An 18,872-nucleotide genomic window follows, 5' to 3' on the forward strand; every position below is an offset into this window, starting at 1 on the left:
GCAATGATTTTTTTTTTGTGTTAGCTTTTCTTAAGTTGATTTTTGGAAATGCTATCTTAAATTTTTTTTGTGAACCCTTCAAGCTAAAAAGTTCAAATTGTGACAAAGTTAGATTTCAACACTTATGAATAGTTCGTTGGATTAGATTCCCTTATCTCAATCTCATCCGTTGAAAGAAGCAAACCCCATATTCGCCCTTTTAAATAATTAAATTTTCATGTATAACACAACAATTTACCTAGCACCAATTGGTAAATTAATATCATACAATTTTGAAAAAAAAATTATTTGAAAATTTCACCCATCAATGCCCATGAACGTTAAATCAATTTGAAATTTTAATTCTTATGGAATTAAAACAATCATTAATTAGCCAAATTGCAACAAAAATAAGTAAGAAAAAAAAATTAAAATAATAAAAGGAGAGTATAAGTGTATTCGCAAGTGGAAGGATAGTGATAGAATTTTGCTCACATGAGTTGCTACTTTTTTTGTGGGACTTACTGTTTTTTGGGGCTAGATGTAGCCCAATTTTATACTACCCAATTATGGATTTAGCCCTATTTTTTGGCTCATTGAAAATGAAATTTATCGCTAAAGCTAGAAATGTGATAGTCTCATGAATGATAGACAGAATTCATGCACCATGTCTCCAAAATTCTTCTTCAAATTTTGTGCAGAAGCTTCTCAAAGTTACCACAAAAAGGATAATAATTCCTACAACAAAGCGTGGGAGTCTCCCATACCTCCACAGGGCAGAAGGTTGTAGTAACACCCCACTTTTCCAGCACCTTCCAGTACTCTCTCTCTCTCTCTCTCTCTCTCTCTCTTATACACACCCAAGACTGAAGACAGAGACCTGGGTTTTTGTTCACTGAGGCATAACATCAAAACTTGGAGTGCATAACAAAATGAAGCCAATCGACGACAAGAAATACAAGGTGACGATCCGGACGGTGACCCACGACGAGGAGGGCCGTAAGAGGGTGGAGAAGATGGAGCTCCCCACCCACAACATCGACAGCATCGTACGTCGAGAAGAAGCTCATAGACAAAGGCGTGCAGCGACTCGAACGCCACCCGTGAGACGGGACTGGGATCGGGAGGCCGCCGCCTAAGTCGGGCCACGGTGGCTAGTACACGTATTTTTATTTTATCTTTTGTTTTTACTGCCAATTTTTTCACATTTGCTTTCTATTGGGTTGGAGATTTTGTTTTTAATATTTATCAATCTTTTTATTCTTCAAATAAAACTAAAATAATAAGTACGAAAACTAGGGCCTAGAATTTAAAAATCCAAGTGACGGTGAATAAATATCTCAAAAAGTACGTGCTTATATAAAGATTTAAATTATTTTATTTATTATGAATGATATTATAATAGAATCTAACTCTTTCAACGGTCACACATATTTTATGTTATTTAGTTTGTGAGAGATGTTTTAACATAAAGTTTGCTAAAATTTTATATGCTTATAAGAAGTTGAAACCTTTTATACTATTTACTTTAATGTATAGTAAAATCTTAACTATCTTTGTCATAAAATGACCTAAATATGAAATTCTAGACTCGGCTTAGCAATTCCACAACTACAAAAAAAGGTATTTCTTGTTAATTCTTCAATATACTCTTTCGACACATGTTTAGAAAAGCTAACTTTGTAACTAATGCGTCGTTTCCATTAAAAAACCTAGAAACTAGGTCCATCATCTTCTTGTGCCACGCCCATACTGCTTGGCAATGGCTACATTCTTCTCTTCAAGTTGCCTCTCGTTGTAATTTCTCAATATTTTTATTCTGAAATTTAAAAAGAGATATATCCCTTCGCTTGGAGTTGTTAATATAAATTGGCGATTTTGTACGAAATACATTGATGAATTAGAAATAACTTGAACAAAATTATCGAAGAAAGATTCCGTCACGATCCAACAGAATGTATTGCAACAAGAGTAACAACTAGACAAACACACAGAAAGAAGCAGAAGACAACATGTTCAGTTCAGGTGCTGCAAACAAAAAGCATATATTGAAATTTAAAGTTGATAACAGTTCATGTTAAAACATGATAGCGGAGTCTCTCAACGCTTGTACCGCTTTCCAAGTCTACGAAGAACATTCGAGTAGAATTTCCAATCCGGATTAGTAGGTGAAATTGCAGGCATTCCAAAAGGGTTTCCCTTCACATAAATTTGCACATCTTTTGCATCTGCAAGGCCATCCAAATACTTCCCAAGTTCTCCCTTTGGATCTATTTCCAACAGTCCAAAAAAAAAAAAAAAAAACTATGTTAAGCAGGTGTAGATTTTCAAATGTTAATTATCAAGGGAGATGATATCCGAATACGCCAATTCATGTGCTAAAATATACAGTGCAAGAGGAGAAAATGAGCATGCGAAAATCATTTCCAAAATAATAAATGTATCAAAATTCTCGTCATACTCAGCATTATATGACCCCAAGAAGATCCCTGTGTTAGGCTGTGACATGAAACAAAGAAAGCAACTTTAGAATAATTAAGGATAGCCATTGTCACACTCTCGTTTTCCCCTTCTGCATTCCTTCCATTTCTGTCAATTGATTCTACTTCAAAATTCAATCCAAAAGAAAAAAAGGACTGCAAAAGGAGAAAACAGGAGTACCAAAAAAGGAAGGCAGAGTTGTGATGACCATACAGGATTCAATAGAGCCTTATAAGGTTGATCATCAATGAAAAGTGTATCAGATTCTGAATATTTCCCACTAAAATAGCTCCACAGTTTGTCCAGTTCTTCGAAAAACAGGGGCTTGTTTTTATTCTCTAGTAAATCTTGTCACCAGACATTTACCAATATATATATATATATATATAGATCTCAATAGTATACGTATGTGTGTAAAGCTTTATATATCTTACAGTTCTTACCCAAACAAATGCCAGTCGTTTTCTCAGCTTTCCCATTATACAATCCAACACACCATCCACATTTTTTCTCTTAATCAGTCATTCACAACACAATAAACAAAGTGAATAGGAAGTATATAACAAATGAATCAAGAAGAAACAGAAGTATAACTAGACATGATAACCGGTAGACAAGAACATTAATAGCATGTTTACTTGTCAAAAACGAGAACAAGAATGATATCGTTCTAATTCCTAACTTCTTCATGTTTAGAGTCAAAAACAAAAAAGAAAAATAAAATATAACATTTCGTCAGTTCGCCGATCTGAGTTACCCTGCTATAAGTTCCGAAATTCATAAGTGATAGTAAACATGCCATAAAAGTTCATTAGAATATAAAACATTATGTGTGCACTTACTCTTGGGCAGAACTCCATATTCCAACTTCAAATCTTTCAAAACAAAATTGCATGAATTCCTCACAAAATGGTCTCTTAAAAACTGCATCGTCAAAGAAGAAGGTGGTCAAACCTAAAGCGAATGTACATTGTAAATTTCAAATGTAACATGTAGTATTCTAAGTATTGTTTTTATCTGATGTTTTTTAATACAAGTGATATTATTATTATAATTCACACTAAGAGAATGACAATTTGAACTCGGTAAACATCATGCTACAAGATCTAGTAGACAAGAGAAACTTATCGTTATCTATGAGTCATTGATAAACTTTTTTGAAAGTGTAATATTAGGTAGACAAATTTTTTAAACTACATTTACAAATCATGTGATGTATCAGCAATAAAAAATATGCCTGTTAGTAGATCTTCAGACGTCCTCCTACATGAAATTCCACTCTCCCCTATCTCATAACACTTAAATAATAATTCAACCGTCATCAACCACCTTAGGTTTACAAAATATAATTTAAATTACCTTTAAATGCTATATGAACAACACTCTAATTCAAAGATTGTGGTACGTACCTAGATAGCTTCCATATGTGCCATCAGGAGTACGATTGCGCGGAATTTTTGTCTTGTTGTGGATGGAAACCCTGTGGACTATAAACCCATTGAGACTAAAGATTACAAGCTTCTTCCTTGATCCTATGTTTAGCTTCTCCAGAGAAAGGCCGCAATCGCTTCCGGTGACTTCGTTGCCATCGTCACCGTCATCGCTGTCATATTGTTGCTTGTTTTTACAGATCTTTTCATCAGCCATTGTTCAAAGCAATGACGTAACAAGTAGCAAATTTTGCCAAGTAACATACGGTGTCGTCGGTTTATATAGGAAGAAGAGACTGCTGGCTTTTCAACTTCTGTAAATGTTTGTCGGTCAATTTGTAGAGGAAGAAGAGACTGTTGGCTTTTCATCTTCTGTATATGTTTATCAAGTAAATGGTGGCAAAAACCAAAGCAAAATGTTTGTCAGTCAATTTATAGAGGAAGAAGAGACTGATGGCTTTTCAGCTTCTGCATATGTTTATCGAGTAAATGGTGGCAAAAACCAAAGAGTCGAGAAAAATGGTCTTTCAAATGGCTTTGGATACCTTAGTCGAGTAAAAAGACGAGAATGACTTGAAAAATGCCACTCATTTTTTGTGACGTGACATATTTGACTAAAAAATTAATCGTGATCCAATTTTATTACTATTCATTTATAAAGATAGACTCTCAAGTCTTACTCATTTAGACGACGAGTTTAATACCTAATTATAGTGACTGATCATCTCAATCCAAATCCTCCAGCTTTTAAAGTAGAACATTATTCCCATAACTAGTTAAAATCCTCCAACATTCAATAGTCTGGACCAGTTGTCCTTGCGTAACTACTCACACAATCGTCATATGGAGTCACATGTTTTTTTCTTTCTCATGTGACATGTATTGAAGCAATGTCAATCAACAACTATAATAGGATATACGCTTCTTTTAACCGACCAAAGATTAATGAGGCCCAAATTGCAGTTTTCTTTCAACAACAAAGATTTCTAACAATTGGGCTTGTAAAGACAGAATTCATGCACCATGGTCCAAAATTCTTTTCTTTTCTTTCTTGATTTATTTTGTCGCTTTTCATTTCGTTTTTGTTGTTTTTCTTTATTATCTTTTAATTATTGTTAGGTTTCGTTTTAATATTTAATTTTCTTTTTAAGGTTGTTTCTTTGATTTCATTTATTTTCCACGCCTTAAGGATAATCTGTGATCCAAGTTTTGGGTGGGAAATAAGAATTTTCAAGTTTTTTATTTTTGATTCAATATAAAAAAAAATTCATTCTTTTGAAATTAATATCTATAGATTATTTTAAACATTAGAACAAATGGACTTCAAAGTCTTTTCTATTTATCGTTGCTTAGACACTAATTCATGAGTTATACTTAAAATTTTGCACATTCACATCAACATGATTTATGAGGAATGAGATTGAAACACTTACTTTTAGTCTAAAGTATTTTTTAATTATTTTTTTTCTTAGTCTAGTGAAGTTCGTTATTATTATCAATAAAGTAATAATTATTTCACACAAAGTTTTGCTTAGTAACCAGGCCAGTCCTGCCTAATCAGTATTGATTCTTGCATTAAATGATAGAGTTTTGGCATGGGGCAGGGTGGTTAGTTGATTTCGTAGCCTTTTCAGCTCGAGTTAGTAAGTCCTTAGTGTCCTAAAACCCTTGTGGTTTGGGAGTCATTGACCTAAAACTTGTTACATGAGTTGGATCGAAAGCTTAAGTGCACTGACATTACACGACCACTACTATTATTAAAAAAAATCGAAAAAAATAATTATATAAAGAAAGAAAAGAAAAAAAATAATAATAGATCTTTTTGAGGTTAGTATGTGTGAAGTAGTGAATAAAAAGGACGAGAGGTAAGAGTTTTAGTCGAGTCTCTTTAACTATGTTGGTTCACTCTACACCAAGGGAAGCTCATGAATTATAATTGAATATAAATGGCTTAGACTTTGTAGTGGGATTGGTTGGAACTTTTGGAAAAATGTTCTAATTTTTAACGTTTTTTATGGATTAAAATTTGAAGGTGAAATTTTTTTGTGTGTCTTAGTTAATTTTGTTTAAGTTTTTTAGTTTTTCTTTTATTTGCTAGTTTTGTTTTGCTTGAGGGCAAGCAAAAAGCTGAGTTTGCGGGTATTTTGATGAGTTAATATTATATTATATATTTTACCCTATTCTTAGTATAATTTGGTAATTATTTTTGTAGAATTTTGATACTATGCTTTATATTTTCAACATTGGACATTTGACTTCATCCGGAGTGAAACGTAATCAAACGGATGAATTTTGGAGTGATTCAAATTGGAGGACGTTCGTGTGTTCCTTAGCTTGTTTGTATCAAAATTTTAACAATTTATACCGAGTGGTTATTTTCTGGCGATTAAATAAAGAAGCAGTACAAGTTCCTGGAAATTGATGTTTTTTGGCTTAAATGCAATTTTTGGAGCTTAAGATGACCTCAAATGGGTTCGTGGCCTTCTGGAGAAGTGTTCATAATAGTCCAAGTTTTAAATCCAGCCATTTTGGGCCAATTTTGAAGCTGATATAGGTCCACAATGTGGTTGTGCAGAATTTTGGACGAATTTACCAAGTCAATTTAGGACTATGTTTCTTAATTTATTTAAATTTATTTGGTTTCCTAGTCTTATTCTAAGACATATTACTAGGAGGATTTAATTAGCATATCAATAAGCCTTTTTGGCTGGCCCTAGGGTTTTTCTCATGCAATTTTTTGGAGAAGATTTTGGGCAAAGCTTAAAGATTTCAAGACTTATATTTTCAAAGTGTTTTCATTCTTTTCCTATATCAATAAAGACTTTGTGATTTTTAATTATAAATATGTGTAACTAATTCTCTTTGCTAGGGTGAGACCATGATCCTTAGCAAGAATATGCAATATTTTTTTAATTTGCTTATGAATTTATGCATGCAAGTTTTGGATTGTTAATTACTGGTTTAAACTATCTATTTGTCTGAGTGATTCACGACCATTAGGATATTTCGAAAAGTAATTTGATGCAATTTTGGCGGAGGGTTGTCCCTAAAATTGACTATGGCTTATTGTGGTTAATATGTGTAACTTCTTAGGATGGACAACCCATCTTAAGGGTTACATAGTTTTTCAAAAGCTTTTCACAAAACTTAATAAGTCTTACATGTTCACGACGCCACGGACGGATTGCATGTTAGATATACGTTCTATGTTGGAGGTTCCAAGTAGGATATATTTTACGAAAACCTAACCTTCAAAATATGCATGTGTAATTCATAAGAAATTAGAAGAACTACACAAGATTATTAGGATGACGGCGGAACCCTAGTACTTTCTCACTTTGAATTCTAAAAATTGTTTCCTTTTTCCTTCTTTAAATTTGCAGATTCCAGTTAACTTTTTTTAATTAATTTCGTTTTTCTTAATTTAGGTCATAAAATAACCCTTTTTTAAACTTTGTTTTCAAATAATTAACTAAGATTTGATTTTAAAATAAATTATTCATTCAATCCCTGTAAAAAACGACATTACTTGAGCTGCTATACTTTTGCCACGCCCATACTGCTTGGCAGTGGGCTACATTTTCTCTTCAAGTTACCTTTCGTTGTAATTTCCCAATTTATTTCTTCTAAAATTTAAAAAGAGGTATACCCCTTCGTATCGGAGTTGCTAATAAACACTGGCGATTTTGTACATACATTGATGAATCAGAAATAACTTGGAACAAAATTATCAAAGAAAGATTCCGTGGACGCGAAAGCGTCGAACGATCCAACAGAAAGTATTGCAACAAGAGTAACAGCTAGACAAACACAGAAGGAAGCAGAAGATAACATGTTCAGTTCAGGTGCTGCAACCAAAAAGCATATATTGAAATTTAAAGTTGATAACAGTTCATGTTAAAACATGATAGCGGAGTCCCTCAACGCTTGTACCGCTTTCCGAGTCTACGAAGAACATTCGAGTAGAATTTCCAATCCGGATGAGTAGGTGAAATTGCAGGCATTCCAAAAGGGCTTCCCTTCACATAAATTTGCACATCTTTTGCATCTGCAAGGCCATCCAAATACTTCCCAAGTTCCCCCTTTGGATCTATTTCCAACAGTCCAAGAAAAAAGAAAAATCGGCTTTTAGGTTAAGCAAGTGGTAGAATTTCAGATGTTAATTCTCAAGGGAGATGATATCCGAACACGCATGTTCATTGTGTGCTAAAAATATACAGTACAAGAGGAGAAAATGAGCATGCGGTAATCACTTCCAAAATAATAAATGTATCAAATTCTCGCCATACCTAAGTCTTTGTCGTTGTCATTCTCAGCATCATATGACTCCAAGAAGATACCTGTGTTAGGCTGTGACATGAAACAAAGAAAGCAACTTTAGAATGATTCAAGATGGCCATTGTTGCACTCTCATTTTCCCCTTCTGCACTCCTTCCATTTCTGTCATTTGATTCTCCTTCAAAATTCAATCCAAAACCTAGGAAAAATTGGAGTGCCGAGGGAGAAAACGGGAGTCCGAAAAAAAAGGAGGAAGGCAGATTTGTGATGACTATACAGGATTCAATAGGGCCTTGTAAGGTTTATCATCAATGGAAAGTGTATCAGATTCTGAATACTTCCCGCTAAAATGGCTCCACACTTTGTCCAGTTCTTTGAAAAATAGAGGCTTGTGTTTATTCTCTAGCGACTTCAACCCAGAGTCAGTACATTCATGTTGATCCTATTGAAGAAATACATATCAGCAAATCTTGTCACCAAACATTTACCAATATATATCTCAGTAATATATGTATATGTGTGTATAGCTTTAATATCTTACAGTTCTTACCCAAACAAATGACAGTCGTCTTCTCAGCTTTCCCATTACACAATCCAAAACACTATCCACATTTTTTCTGTTAATCAGTCATTCATGGCACAATAAACAGAGTGAATAGGAAGTATATGACAAATGAAAATCATGAAGAAACAGAAGTATAACTCGACATGATAATCAGTAGACAAGAACATTAATAGCATGTTTACTTACCAAAAACGAGAACAAGTCTAAATGATATCGTTCTAATTCCTAACTTCTTCATGTTTACAGTCAAAAACAAAAAAGAAATAAAAAAAATAATGTTGGTTTCATCTTAAAATCAGGAATTAGATACTCTCGGAACCAAAAATTGGATCAACTAGATGAAAGTTGATTCATTTCGCCTGTTTGAGTTACCTGCTATAAGTTCCCAAATTCATAGTTGATAATAAACATGCCATAAAAGTTAATTAGAATATAAAACATTGGGTGTGCACTTACTCTTGGGCAGAACTCCATATTCCAACTTCAAATCTTTCGAAACAAAATTGCATGAATTCCTCACAAAATGGTCTCTTAAAAACTGCAACGTCAAAGAAGAGGGTGGTCAAACCTAAGGCGAATGTACATTGTAAATTGCGAATGTAACATGTAGTATTAATTCTAAGTTTTTTTTTTTTTACTGTTTTTTAATACAAATGATATTACTATTATAATTCATACTAAGAGAAGGACAATTTGAACTCGGTAGACATCATGCTACAAGCTCTAGTAGACGAGAAATTCATCGTTATCCATAAGTCATTGGTAAACTTTTTTGAAAGTGTAATGCTAGGTAGACAAACTTTTTAAATTATATTTGCAAATCATGTGATATGTCAGCAATAAAAAATATGCATGTTAGTAGATCTTCATATTTCTCCCTACACGAAATTCCACTCTCATCTGTCTCACAACACTTCAGTAATAATCCGACAGTCATCAACCACGTTAGGTTTACAAAATATAATTTAAATTACCTTTAAATGCTATGAACAACACTCTAATTCAAAGATTGGTATACGTACCTAGATAGCTTCCATATGTGCCATCAGGAGTACGATTGCTCGGAATTTTTGTCCCGTTGTGGAGGGAAACTCTGTGGACGATCAAGCCATTGAGGCTAAAGATTACAAGCTTCTTCCTTGATCCTATGTTTAGCTTCTCCAGAGAAAGGCCGCAATCGCTTCCGGTGTCTTCGTTGCCATCATCGTCGCCGTCATCGCTGTCATATTGATGCTTGTTTTTACAGATCCTTTCATCAGCCATAGTTCAAAGCAATGATGTAACAAGTAGCAATTTTGCCGATTAACATATGGTGTCGTCGGTTTATAGAGGAAGAAGAGACTGCTGGCTTTTCATCTTCTGTAAATGTTTGTCGGTCAATTTATAGAGGAAGAAAATACTGTTGGCTTTTCATCTTCTGTATATGTTTATCTAGTAAATGGTGGCAAAAACCGAAGAGTAAAGAGAAAAATGGTCCTGCAAATGGCTTTGGATACCCTAGTCAAAAGATGAGAATGACTTGAAAAATGCCACTCATTTTTTATGACGTCAGATATTTGACTAAAAAATTAATCGTGATCCTATGATATTAGAATATCTTCAAATGAAATGTCAAATTTTGAACTCAAAATTAAAATTTGACAACCTAAATGACATTTTGACATCTTTTAAAGTTTTATTGTCCACCCGATATGTCAAATTAAATTATTATTTTATTATATTATAAAATAAATGATTAAATTAATAAAAACTTAATAAAAGGCATTTAATAATTATGAAATTCGAACCGGTCACCATTTCTTTTTAACAAGAGGGAAGTAATAAAAAGCATTCATAATTAATTTTGAAGCTGCTCTCAAATTTGACAGCAACTCTCTTGCTACCAATTCATGTTATCGTCACATAGGATTTGACATTTTGGTTGGAGAACATTAGTGTGATCTTTTTTTACTGTTATAGCTTATGTGGACATTTTGACATCTTTTTTGGAGATACTCTTACTATTCACTTATAAAGAGGGGCTCTTAAGTTTTACTCATTTAGACGACGAGTTTAATATCTAATTGTAGTGTCTGGTCATCTCAGTCCAAAACCTTTTAGCTTTTAAAGTAGAACATTAAAATCCTCCAATATTCAACGGTCTGGACCAGTTATCCCTGCATCACTACTCACACAATCGTCATATGGAGTCATATATTTTTTTCTTTCTTTCTCGTCACGTGACACGTATTGAAGCAATGTCAACCAACAACTACAATTGGATATCCACTTCTTTTAACCGACCCAAGATTAATGAGGACCAAATTGCAGTTTTCTTTCTAGCCCATTATAACAACAAAGATTTCTAACAATTGGGCTTGTAAAGACAAAATTCATGCACCATGGTCCAAAATTCTTCAAAATTTGTGCAGAAGCTTCTCAAAGTTACCACATAAAGGATAATAATTCCTACAACAAAACGTGGGAGTCTCCCATACCTCCACAGGGCAGAAGGTTGTAGTAATAGCCCACTTTTCCAGCACCTTCTAGTACTCTCTCTCTCTCCCTCTCTCTCTCTCTTATATACACACCCAAGAGTAAAGACAGAGACCTGGGTTTTAGTTCAGTAAGGCATAACATCAAAACTTGGAGTGCATAACAAAATGAAGCCAATCGACGACAAGAAAGACAAGGTGACGATCGGGGCGGTGACCCACGACGAGGAGGGCCGTAAGAGGGTGGAGAAGATGGAGCTCCCCACCCACAACATCGACAGCATCAAGTACGTCGAGAAGAAGCTCATAGACAAAGGCGTGCAGCGACTCGAACGCCACCCGAGAGACGGGACTGGGATCGGGAGGCCGCCGCCTAAGTCGGGCCACGGCGGCAAGTACACTTGGGAGGGACCTGGCGACGAGGTGGAAGTTGAGATGGACCCGGTGCCGCCGGCGATCGACGAGAGGGACCCGAACTACGTGGATGAGGAGACGGAGAAGAAGATTGTGAAGGGGGAGGACGATGATGCGGCGGGGTTGGTTGTGGGGGAGGTGGAGGTAGCGAAGGCGGCGAAGGACAGGGAGGGGGTTGCTAGAATTGAGGTGGTTAGTCCTCGTCACCTCCAGACTTAAGTTGCTGATCTTTGTAACGTAACGGTGTACTTGAAGAGCTTACTAAAATTAAAATGTTGTGACCTGTCTTGCGTGTAATTATTTGGTTTTGCATGAAAAATTATGTATGCTTTCTTTTAATAAATATGCTTTAATTTTGTATTGAATTTTATGATAACATTTCACTTTCTAAATTTTGGTACCTAATCTTGTGGAAGATCAAATTGTGGGGGCTTATATTAAGCATGTTCTGCGCCTTCGGGTTTGTGTTGCACATCCATCTTCTTTTTTTTTTTTTTTTTTTTTTAAGAAACGATATTATTTATATTAAGAAGCTTCTTAATAAATTAGTAACAATGTATCAAAACTTCAAATTTAAGATTTTTCACATACAAAAAGAAGAACATTATTAAATGTAGTATTAAATGAAAAACTTAAAACTTAAAATATGCTGCTTTGGGCTTTTAAACAACGAAATTCGGCCTAAAGCACCCATATGGTCTTTATACAGATCATGTGGACCTTTAAAATCATCCTCAAGCCTCTTTGTTGATTTTATGCTTGTCTAGATGCCTTTTTTAAGGTCCGATAAACGAGTTGTATTTGTTGTATTTGTGTTATTTTCGTGTTATAATTGTTATCGTAATAGGTTTAATGTGTTTTTAACATGTGACCTAATAAGGATCTTATTCAACGGGTCGTGTTGTTTTATGTCAGGTTAACGGGTTGTGTGAGAAATTATCATGCTTGATGTTTAAATTTGACAAATGATATCTTATTTGGCTTTTAACCGGTGACATGATAGTAACTCAATATGTTAACGGGTTCTTAATGGGTTACTCGATAAGGGCCTGACTTCTTATTAGGTTGACTCAAAATTTGTTATTTTCATGTCATTTATTGTCGAGTTAATAGGTCATGTAAGAAATTGTTCAACCAATCTCCTCCCCTCCTATTGCCTTATCCTCCCCTTCTCTCCTCTCTCCTCACTTTCTTCTTTTACTCTCTATAAAAAAATCAACACAAATGTTGACGTGGCTTAATTGTGGCAGTTCAAATAGGTGAAGAAAATAAAATTTTGAAGAAGTGAGAATCATACTCTATAACAAAGATCATGTTCAATAGCTAAGGCCTTAATCAAATGAAGCGATCTTCTAGTATTTAATTGATAAAACCCAAATGGTGACCCAGCTCATCACATCACTCCCATGCAACAGTTTCGTAAGCATTAACTTGTCCAACATGGAAGTTCAAGAGTGATGCCACACCCAGGGCTGAAGGGGTAGAGGAAGACCTAGGAAAACTTTGAAAGAGATTCTAAGAAAAGACTTAGAGTACTTGGATTTAACAGAGGACATAACACAGAACCGAGCGCAATGGCGTTATAAGATTCATATAGCCGACCCCACTTAGTGGGAAAAAGCTTTGTTGTTGTTGTTATATAATTATTATCGTTAAAGAGAATAGAAAATTCGAAATTATTACAACAATAAAAAAAGAAAGAGTTTTTAACTTGGGACTCATTCACTAAAATATTGAACCATATGCAAAAAGTAAGCCAATTAATGCCACACTATAATCGTTTTTACATCACTTTCCGTATTCTAAACTTATGGATTATTTCACCCCAAAAAAAATCTTATGGATTAAGTGTCTGACTCATCATCGTCTCAGTATTTTGTTTTCGTGATATCTGGACTCCCTATCTGAAGCTAAGCTTAGTAATTGACCACCTTTTTTATTTTTTTTTTATTTTTTTATAACAAATGATATTATGTACATTAAGAGAGAGATGATAACCTTAACCTTACGATAAGCTAATAATAATGCGGTTCAAATTCATCATTGGCAATAATCGAACCTAAAATTTCTCTTACAAGTGAAAAGGAATACCACTAGATCGTAGTACTAAGTGACATTGACCATCTTGTTCAGAACACCAAATTTCGTTGAAAATCCAAATTTCTTGGCACGTTTATTTGAAAGTGTTTTTCTAATCTTGAATTTTTGTGAATTTCAATTAAACAAGGACAAGATTTTTACGAAACATCGATGTATAGCATGCATTGTCTTTTACGTGGTGCAGTTTCACTTGTTAAATTTTCTGGAATTCTGCAATAAATGCCTAGCTGTTAAATTCAGCAATATCCGTTACATTGTTGTAATCTTGAATTTTCAAGTAATTTAGGTATATTTTGACCGCTGGAGTGACACGTGTTAGAGATGTTGTGGATCTCTCACCAGAATTGTCCAATCATTTGAATTTATTATTTGAAGATGAAGAAAGCCATACGCAAGGTTTTGTTCCAGAGAAGAACAAAATGGATGACAGCACAAGGAGTCTTAACTTAAGGGGAGAATGATTTGATGGCTGGTTGCTGAAACGAATCATGTCTCTGGCTCTCTGCATATCTGAAGCAAAAGGGGCGTTCCAACCTTTTTAATGATAATTGACAAACTAACAATTGCGTTAAGTTTGTTAATTACTTGTTTGTATTCGTCTAATGTCGTATTACTTGAGATAAAGAAAGTTTTTTCAAGAACGTGCGTGAAGAATGATTTGTATTAAGTAATGGGATCCATGTCCCTTTATCTCCTAATATGGCAGAAATGATTAGCTTGCATTCCATTCGTCAATGGAGTCTCAGCTGGCTTGGAAATCATCTTTGAAATGATTAGCCACAAAAATGTAAAAAAAGTTATTAAAGGGATCCAAAGTGAAGATCTCAAATTTAATCAACTCAAAAAAAGTTAAAGCACAAATTTAATATTTTACGCCACCATCTTCTTCGGCCAATTTCTTATGGTTAATCATCTAGATTGAAGCTCACTATTTAGAATCTATATGAGAAATGATTTGCGTACTCAATTTCTACCCTTCACATTGTTATTCATTTATGATATTTGGATAGAATATAGAGAATTTTAACGAAAAGCTCCCGGTACTGTTCATTTTAACGAAAAATCACATTTTTACACTAAAAAGTTAATCCTGGTACTATTCATTTTACATTTTATTTTGTCCTTATCGTTAAAACTCAAAATTTTCAAGCTATTTTCATTAGTTTTCTTTAGAATATATAAAACTAAAATTACGAAGAGTAGAAAAAATGATTGTTGAAATTATTTCTTTAATGAAACGGAAATTCAAAATGCAACTTAAATAACAAGTTTTGTACAAGAAAATATGAAATTTGCTGCAAGTGGTGGATTGCTCTGTTAGAGTTTTCCTCTTCAAGACTTCAACCCACTAGTTACCAGGTTCAAAGCTTCCCCCTATCCTTACTGTATAATTTTGCTTGTAAATGTACACATTTTGGTTACTTAATTTCAAAGTTCAACAATTTTCTTGGTTTCATACAAAACAAGTAATTAGCCATGAAAAAGATATAACTTAACTTGTTGAGATTGCTACATTTTGTGCACTAGCTTCAAGTTTTTCACAAAGTTTGTTGTGATTAAGATGAAATAATAAGAATCGAATCATTGACCTAACCTAATCCTTTCTCAACATTTAGCCTAACTACAAGGCAAATTATTTTTAATTTCATTTTAGGCTAAAATATAATTTTTAAAAGTCTGAACGCTGATTTTTTTTTTTCGCCTTTCATTTATTCTCACTTTTTTCTATTTATACAATATGGTGAAAGGGACTTATGAACATACTTTCCGAGTCAAATTCAAAATGGGTGTGAGATGAGTGGAATATGGTATGGTGTCTAGTTCAACAAAGACATATTTCACATTAGATAACATAATAGAGTGAACAACATCAAAGAGAATTGTATAACAAGTTTGTTAAAACATGGTGGATGGGAGATCATTTCTATTATATTTCATATGGGCTCCAAGCCCACCAAAAAGTTTTCAGACCCCAAAAAACAGAAAATATAAAATAATTAAAGAATAAATAATATATGATTAAAATGTCAAACTGCTTTTAGACAAAATGTTTTTGGGCTTCAAAAGCACTTGAAGTGCTTCATTCAAGAAGCATTAGTTATGTGCTTCTTCTAGTTATATGTTTCTTCTAGGAAGCACTTCAAGTACTTTTATGGGATTTACTTGTATTTTTACTAAAGATTGGTTTAAAAAACATTTTCACCAAAAGCGTATTTAGTCATTTTCAAAGTCCAAACGAGCTATATATCTCTTTGAAAAAAAAAAAAGTTAAGTGCACTAACCACAGTAAAAAAAAAGGATAGTGCTATCCAACACCCACTTCTACCTCCTACACAACTCTCTTAATTTCCGATCGTCAGATTGAATGAATTGGAAGAAGATCAAAGACAAAAAATTAACAAGCATGCGTGGGAAGTAAAAATAAGTGTGTAAATAGCACTATCCTAAAGAATATGTACATAACATAGGAAAATTGAATACTTCACTTGATTGGTTTTCCTATAGAGTAATTATAGGCAAATCAACTTTTTATTTTTTATTTTCCAAAATAAAAATAAATAAATAAACACGTTAATCATGTGATATGTCTCAAATAATAAATAAACACGTTAATCAACGCTTAAGTAATAATCCAATAATCAACAACCATGCCATATGGTTTACAAAATTTAGTCTAAATAGTTGGTCTAGCATTACCATTTGATTTAAAACAACAATTATTAAAAGAAATATTAACTAGTTTTTCGTATCATCTCCTCTAAATTAAGAAAAATCTCAATAGTTTTCGTTGATATAATTGACATAATAAATCTAGACACACAGAATTAATTACATTATTGATAATTTTTCTAATACGGATCAACTCACTGCAGATTGAAATGTGAAAGGGGATCATTCCAAAATTGAAAAAATTTGTTCATTGGTGACATTAAAAATTTTAAATGCTAATGCAAATAATTGTAAATTGGATATGCTTTGAACAACATACTAGTTTTAGGTGATGAAAAAGATAGATAGGTGACTATTAATTCAGGTTTTTTTTCAGAGATATATGCAACTATTAATTAATTGTAAATTGGACACAAATTTTCACAGTCATACACAAATAAGGGTCATCATTACGGGTTAATATAATTATTCTTCACTTATAAGGTCATTTTTAACCAAAGGCTCTAGGCCACATTTAGTCTTAAATTTGATAAAATTAGTCCCTAATTAAAGGGCTAAAGAGAGTCAGGCTAAAAGATTCAGGCTAAATTTGGTATCGTGACAAGCAACATGTAACCTCAAAATAGTCTTTAAAATATTAATTTTTGGAGGACTAAATGGCTTAAGTGGTAGTCGTTAGGTTTTAGTGTTTGTGAACGGCGAGTTGTCATTTATTATTCAATTTGGTTTTTGAATTTCATATTCCTCCAAGTTTGTTACGCTCTCTGTCGTTTATAAGGCCAATATTTCTACCTAATTATACACACTCTATTGGTGTACGTTGACTCGATATAAATCTAAGGCCGCAAAGAGTAGTCTTACATTAGTGCATGGTTGAATTAAATGGTGAATACCTTTACCTCTAAATTTTTTGGTTGTAAAAAAATTTAAACAACTTCTTGATCTATGCGTATCATCCTTCTTAGGGTTGGGCATTAAAAAAAAACCGATTGAACCGTCCAAACCGTACCGATGGGTTGATTTGGTAGGGTTTTTTTTAATTTTTTAATTATTTTTTTATTTTTGGTGGTTAAACCAAACCGCACCGATCATAATCGGTTTGGCAAGCGGTTTTCAAAATTCTTCAGATGCGGTTAACCGAACTGACCCGCATATACTTATTTTATTTTTATAACCATAATTAATACGTGTAATAATATAAATAATTAGTTATTTACGAGTTACTCTGTATCCACCACATAAAAATAAAACATGATTAGTTTAGGAGTCCCTTTTTGTCACAGCACATCCCAGAGTATTATTTTTCGACGACATGAAATTACAATTATACCCTTGAACCTTATGGTGTGTGATATGTTGGTTGCGGTTTCATTCCTAATTTTCCCTAAGTTTTGAAAGGACTTAAGTGCTTTGTTTTGGTTTGTTGGGGACAAACTAGGACCACATAACACACCCACACACCACACCCGTGCTCTCTCTCTCCTCCCTCACGGATTTTTCTGAAAAATCCGTACAATTGTACGGATGAACTTTGGAACCAACCGTATACGCACGGATCGATGTCAAGAAGGTAAGATTCGAACTCCTTGCAAGTCTTTGAGTTCATATATGCCATTTTTAGATCGTGAAACCCTCAAATCCCCGAGAAACCATCACCCCCGATTTGAGTAATGTTCACGTGGTCGTAATTATGGATGTTTCAGGGGATTTTAAGCGCATAGGAAGTTTTAGGATGTTTCAGGGGATTTTTAGCGCATAGGAAGCTTTAGGACGTTCTTACGAAGCTCGGAGAAGAAAAACCAAGCAAAATGAACGTCAGGAGACCTAGTTTTGACGAGTTGCAATTTGGCAGAATTATCGAGGAATTTTCCGGCGTGATTCTGTAATTTTTGGAGCTTGAAATTGGTAAGAAAGTGTTTTACTCGTTGTAAGCTTAATTTGGTATAAGTTTCATGAGTTTTTGTGCAAAAATGAAGAAGTTATAAGGATTTTAAGATTTTCCAGTTTCCGGCGACAGCGACGGTCGCCGAAGTTCAAAGGAAGAAAACAGAAACTGGAATGAATATTCTAACGCCGTCAGGTAGACTTAACGATTTTTGTTGTTTTTTAACGGAATATTCCTAATGGCAATTAGGTTTCTGTCAGGGTTACTCGCGCGTGGGTGATTGGATTTTTTTTCTAAAAACATGAGGATGTTCGTGAAAGTGTGTAGATCATGTTGGTGTATTCAAACATCCCATTTGAGCAATGTATGAGAAGTTATTAACTAGTTTTGTCCATATGCTTTAAATAACGTTTATTCAGTTATTTCGCATATAGGTGAGACCTATCTCGAGGACGAGCGCAGTCAAGGGCGACTCGGGGGCTACGACCCTTCGACATACCAGTGAGTGGGCTGTTGGTTTTCAGTATATATTTATATACTTGATATTTTCCCAGAAAATGTGTTTAAATGAAAGTATGCTTTGAAAATGCCATGCC

General features: G+C 33.9%; 3 protein-coding genes and 1 pseudogene across 4 annotated transcripts; 2 read left to right on the forward strand and 2 right to left on the reverse strand.

Annotated features, from left to right (window-relative positions):
* Positions 1-623: 623 nt before the first annotated feature.
* On the forward strand, positions 624-1,296 carry LOC126600360 (uncharacterized; annotated as a pseudogene).
* A 1,002-nt stretch (positions 1,297-2,298) lies between these two features.
* Positions 2,299-10,219, reverse strand: LOC126600148 (uncharacterized). Of its 2 annotated transcripts, XM_050266697.1 has the most exons (6): positions 9,756-10,210; positions 9,190-9,271; positions 8,719-8,785; positions 8,446-8,610; positions 8,180-8,240; positions 7,618-7,980 (listed from the first exon to the last, which is right to left on the reverse strand). In XM_050266697.1, exons 1-6 carry the CDS (start codon positions 9,994-9,996, stop codon positions 7,811-7,813), a joined length of 786 nt encoding a protein of 261 aa, XP_050122654.1. In that variant the 5' UTR covers positions 9,997-10,210; the 3' UTR covers positions 7,618-7,810. The 2 variants fall into 2 exon arrangements, with proteins under 2 accessions (XP_050122655.1, XP_050122654.1); XM_050266698.1 differs by lacking the exons at positions 7,618-7,980; positions 8,180-8,240 and adding an exon at positions 2,299-2,478 and having other exon boundaries at positions 9,756-10,219.
* On the reverse strand, positions 2,489-4,365 carry LOC126600149 (uncharacterized). The gene is made up of 3 exons (XM_050266699.1): positions 3,870-4,365; positions 3,303-3,384; positions 2,489-2,970 (listed from the first exon to the last, which is right to left on the reverse strand). The coding sequence occupies exons 1-3, from the start codon at positions 4,105-4,107 to the stop codon at positions 2,823-2,825; spliced, it is 468 nt and encodes a 155-aa protein (XP_050122656.1). The 5' UTR covers positions 4,108-4,365; the 3' UTR covers positions 2,489-2,822.
* A 1,007-nt stretch (positions 10,220-11,226) lies between the features above and the next one.
* LOC126600150 (uncharacterized) lies at positions 11,227-11,986 on the forward strand. The gene has a single exon (XM_050266700.1). It carries the CDS (start codon positions 11,376-11,378, stop codon positions 11,838-11,840), a length of 465 nt encoding a protein of 154 aa, XP_050122657.1. The 5' UTR covers positions 11,227-11,375; the 3' UTR covers positions 11,841-11,986.
* Positions 11,987-18,872: the final 6,886 nt, after the last annotated feature.

The sequence above is a fragment of the Malus sylvestris genome, chromosome 14, assembly GCF_916048215.2.
Source record: "Malus sylvestris chromosome 14, drMalSylv7.2, whole genome shotgun sequence".
NCBI lineage: Eukaryota > Viridiplantae > Streptophyta > Magnoliopsida > Rosales > Rosaceae > Malus > Malus sylvestris.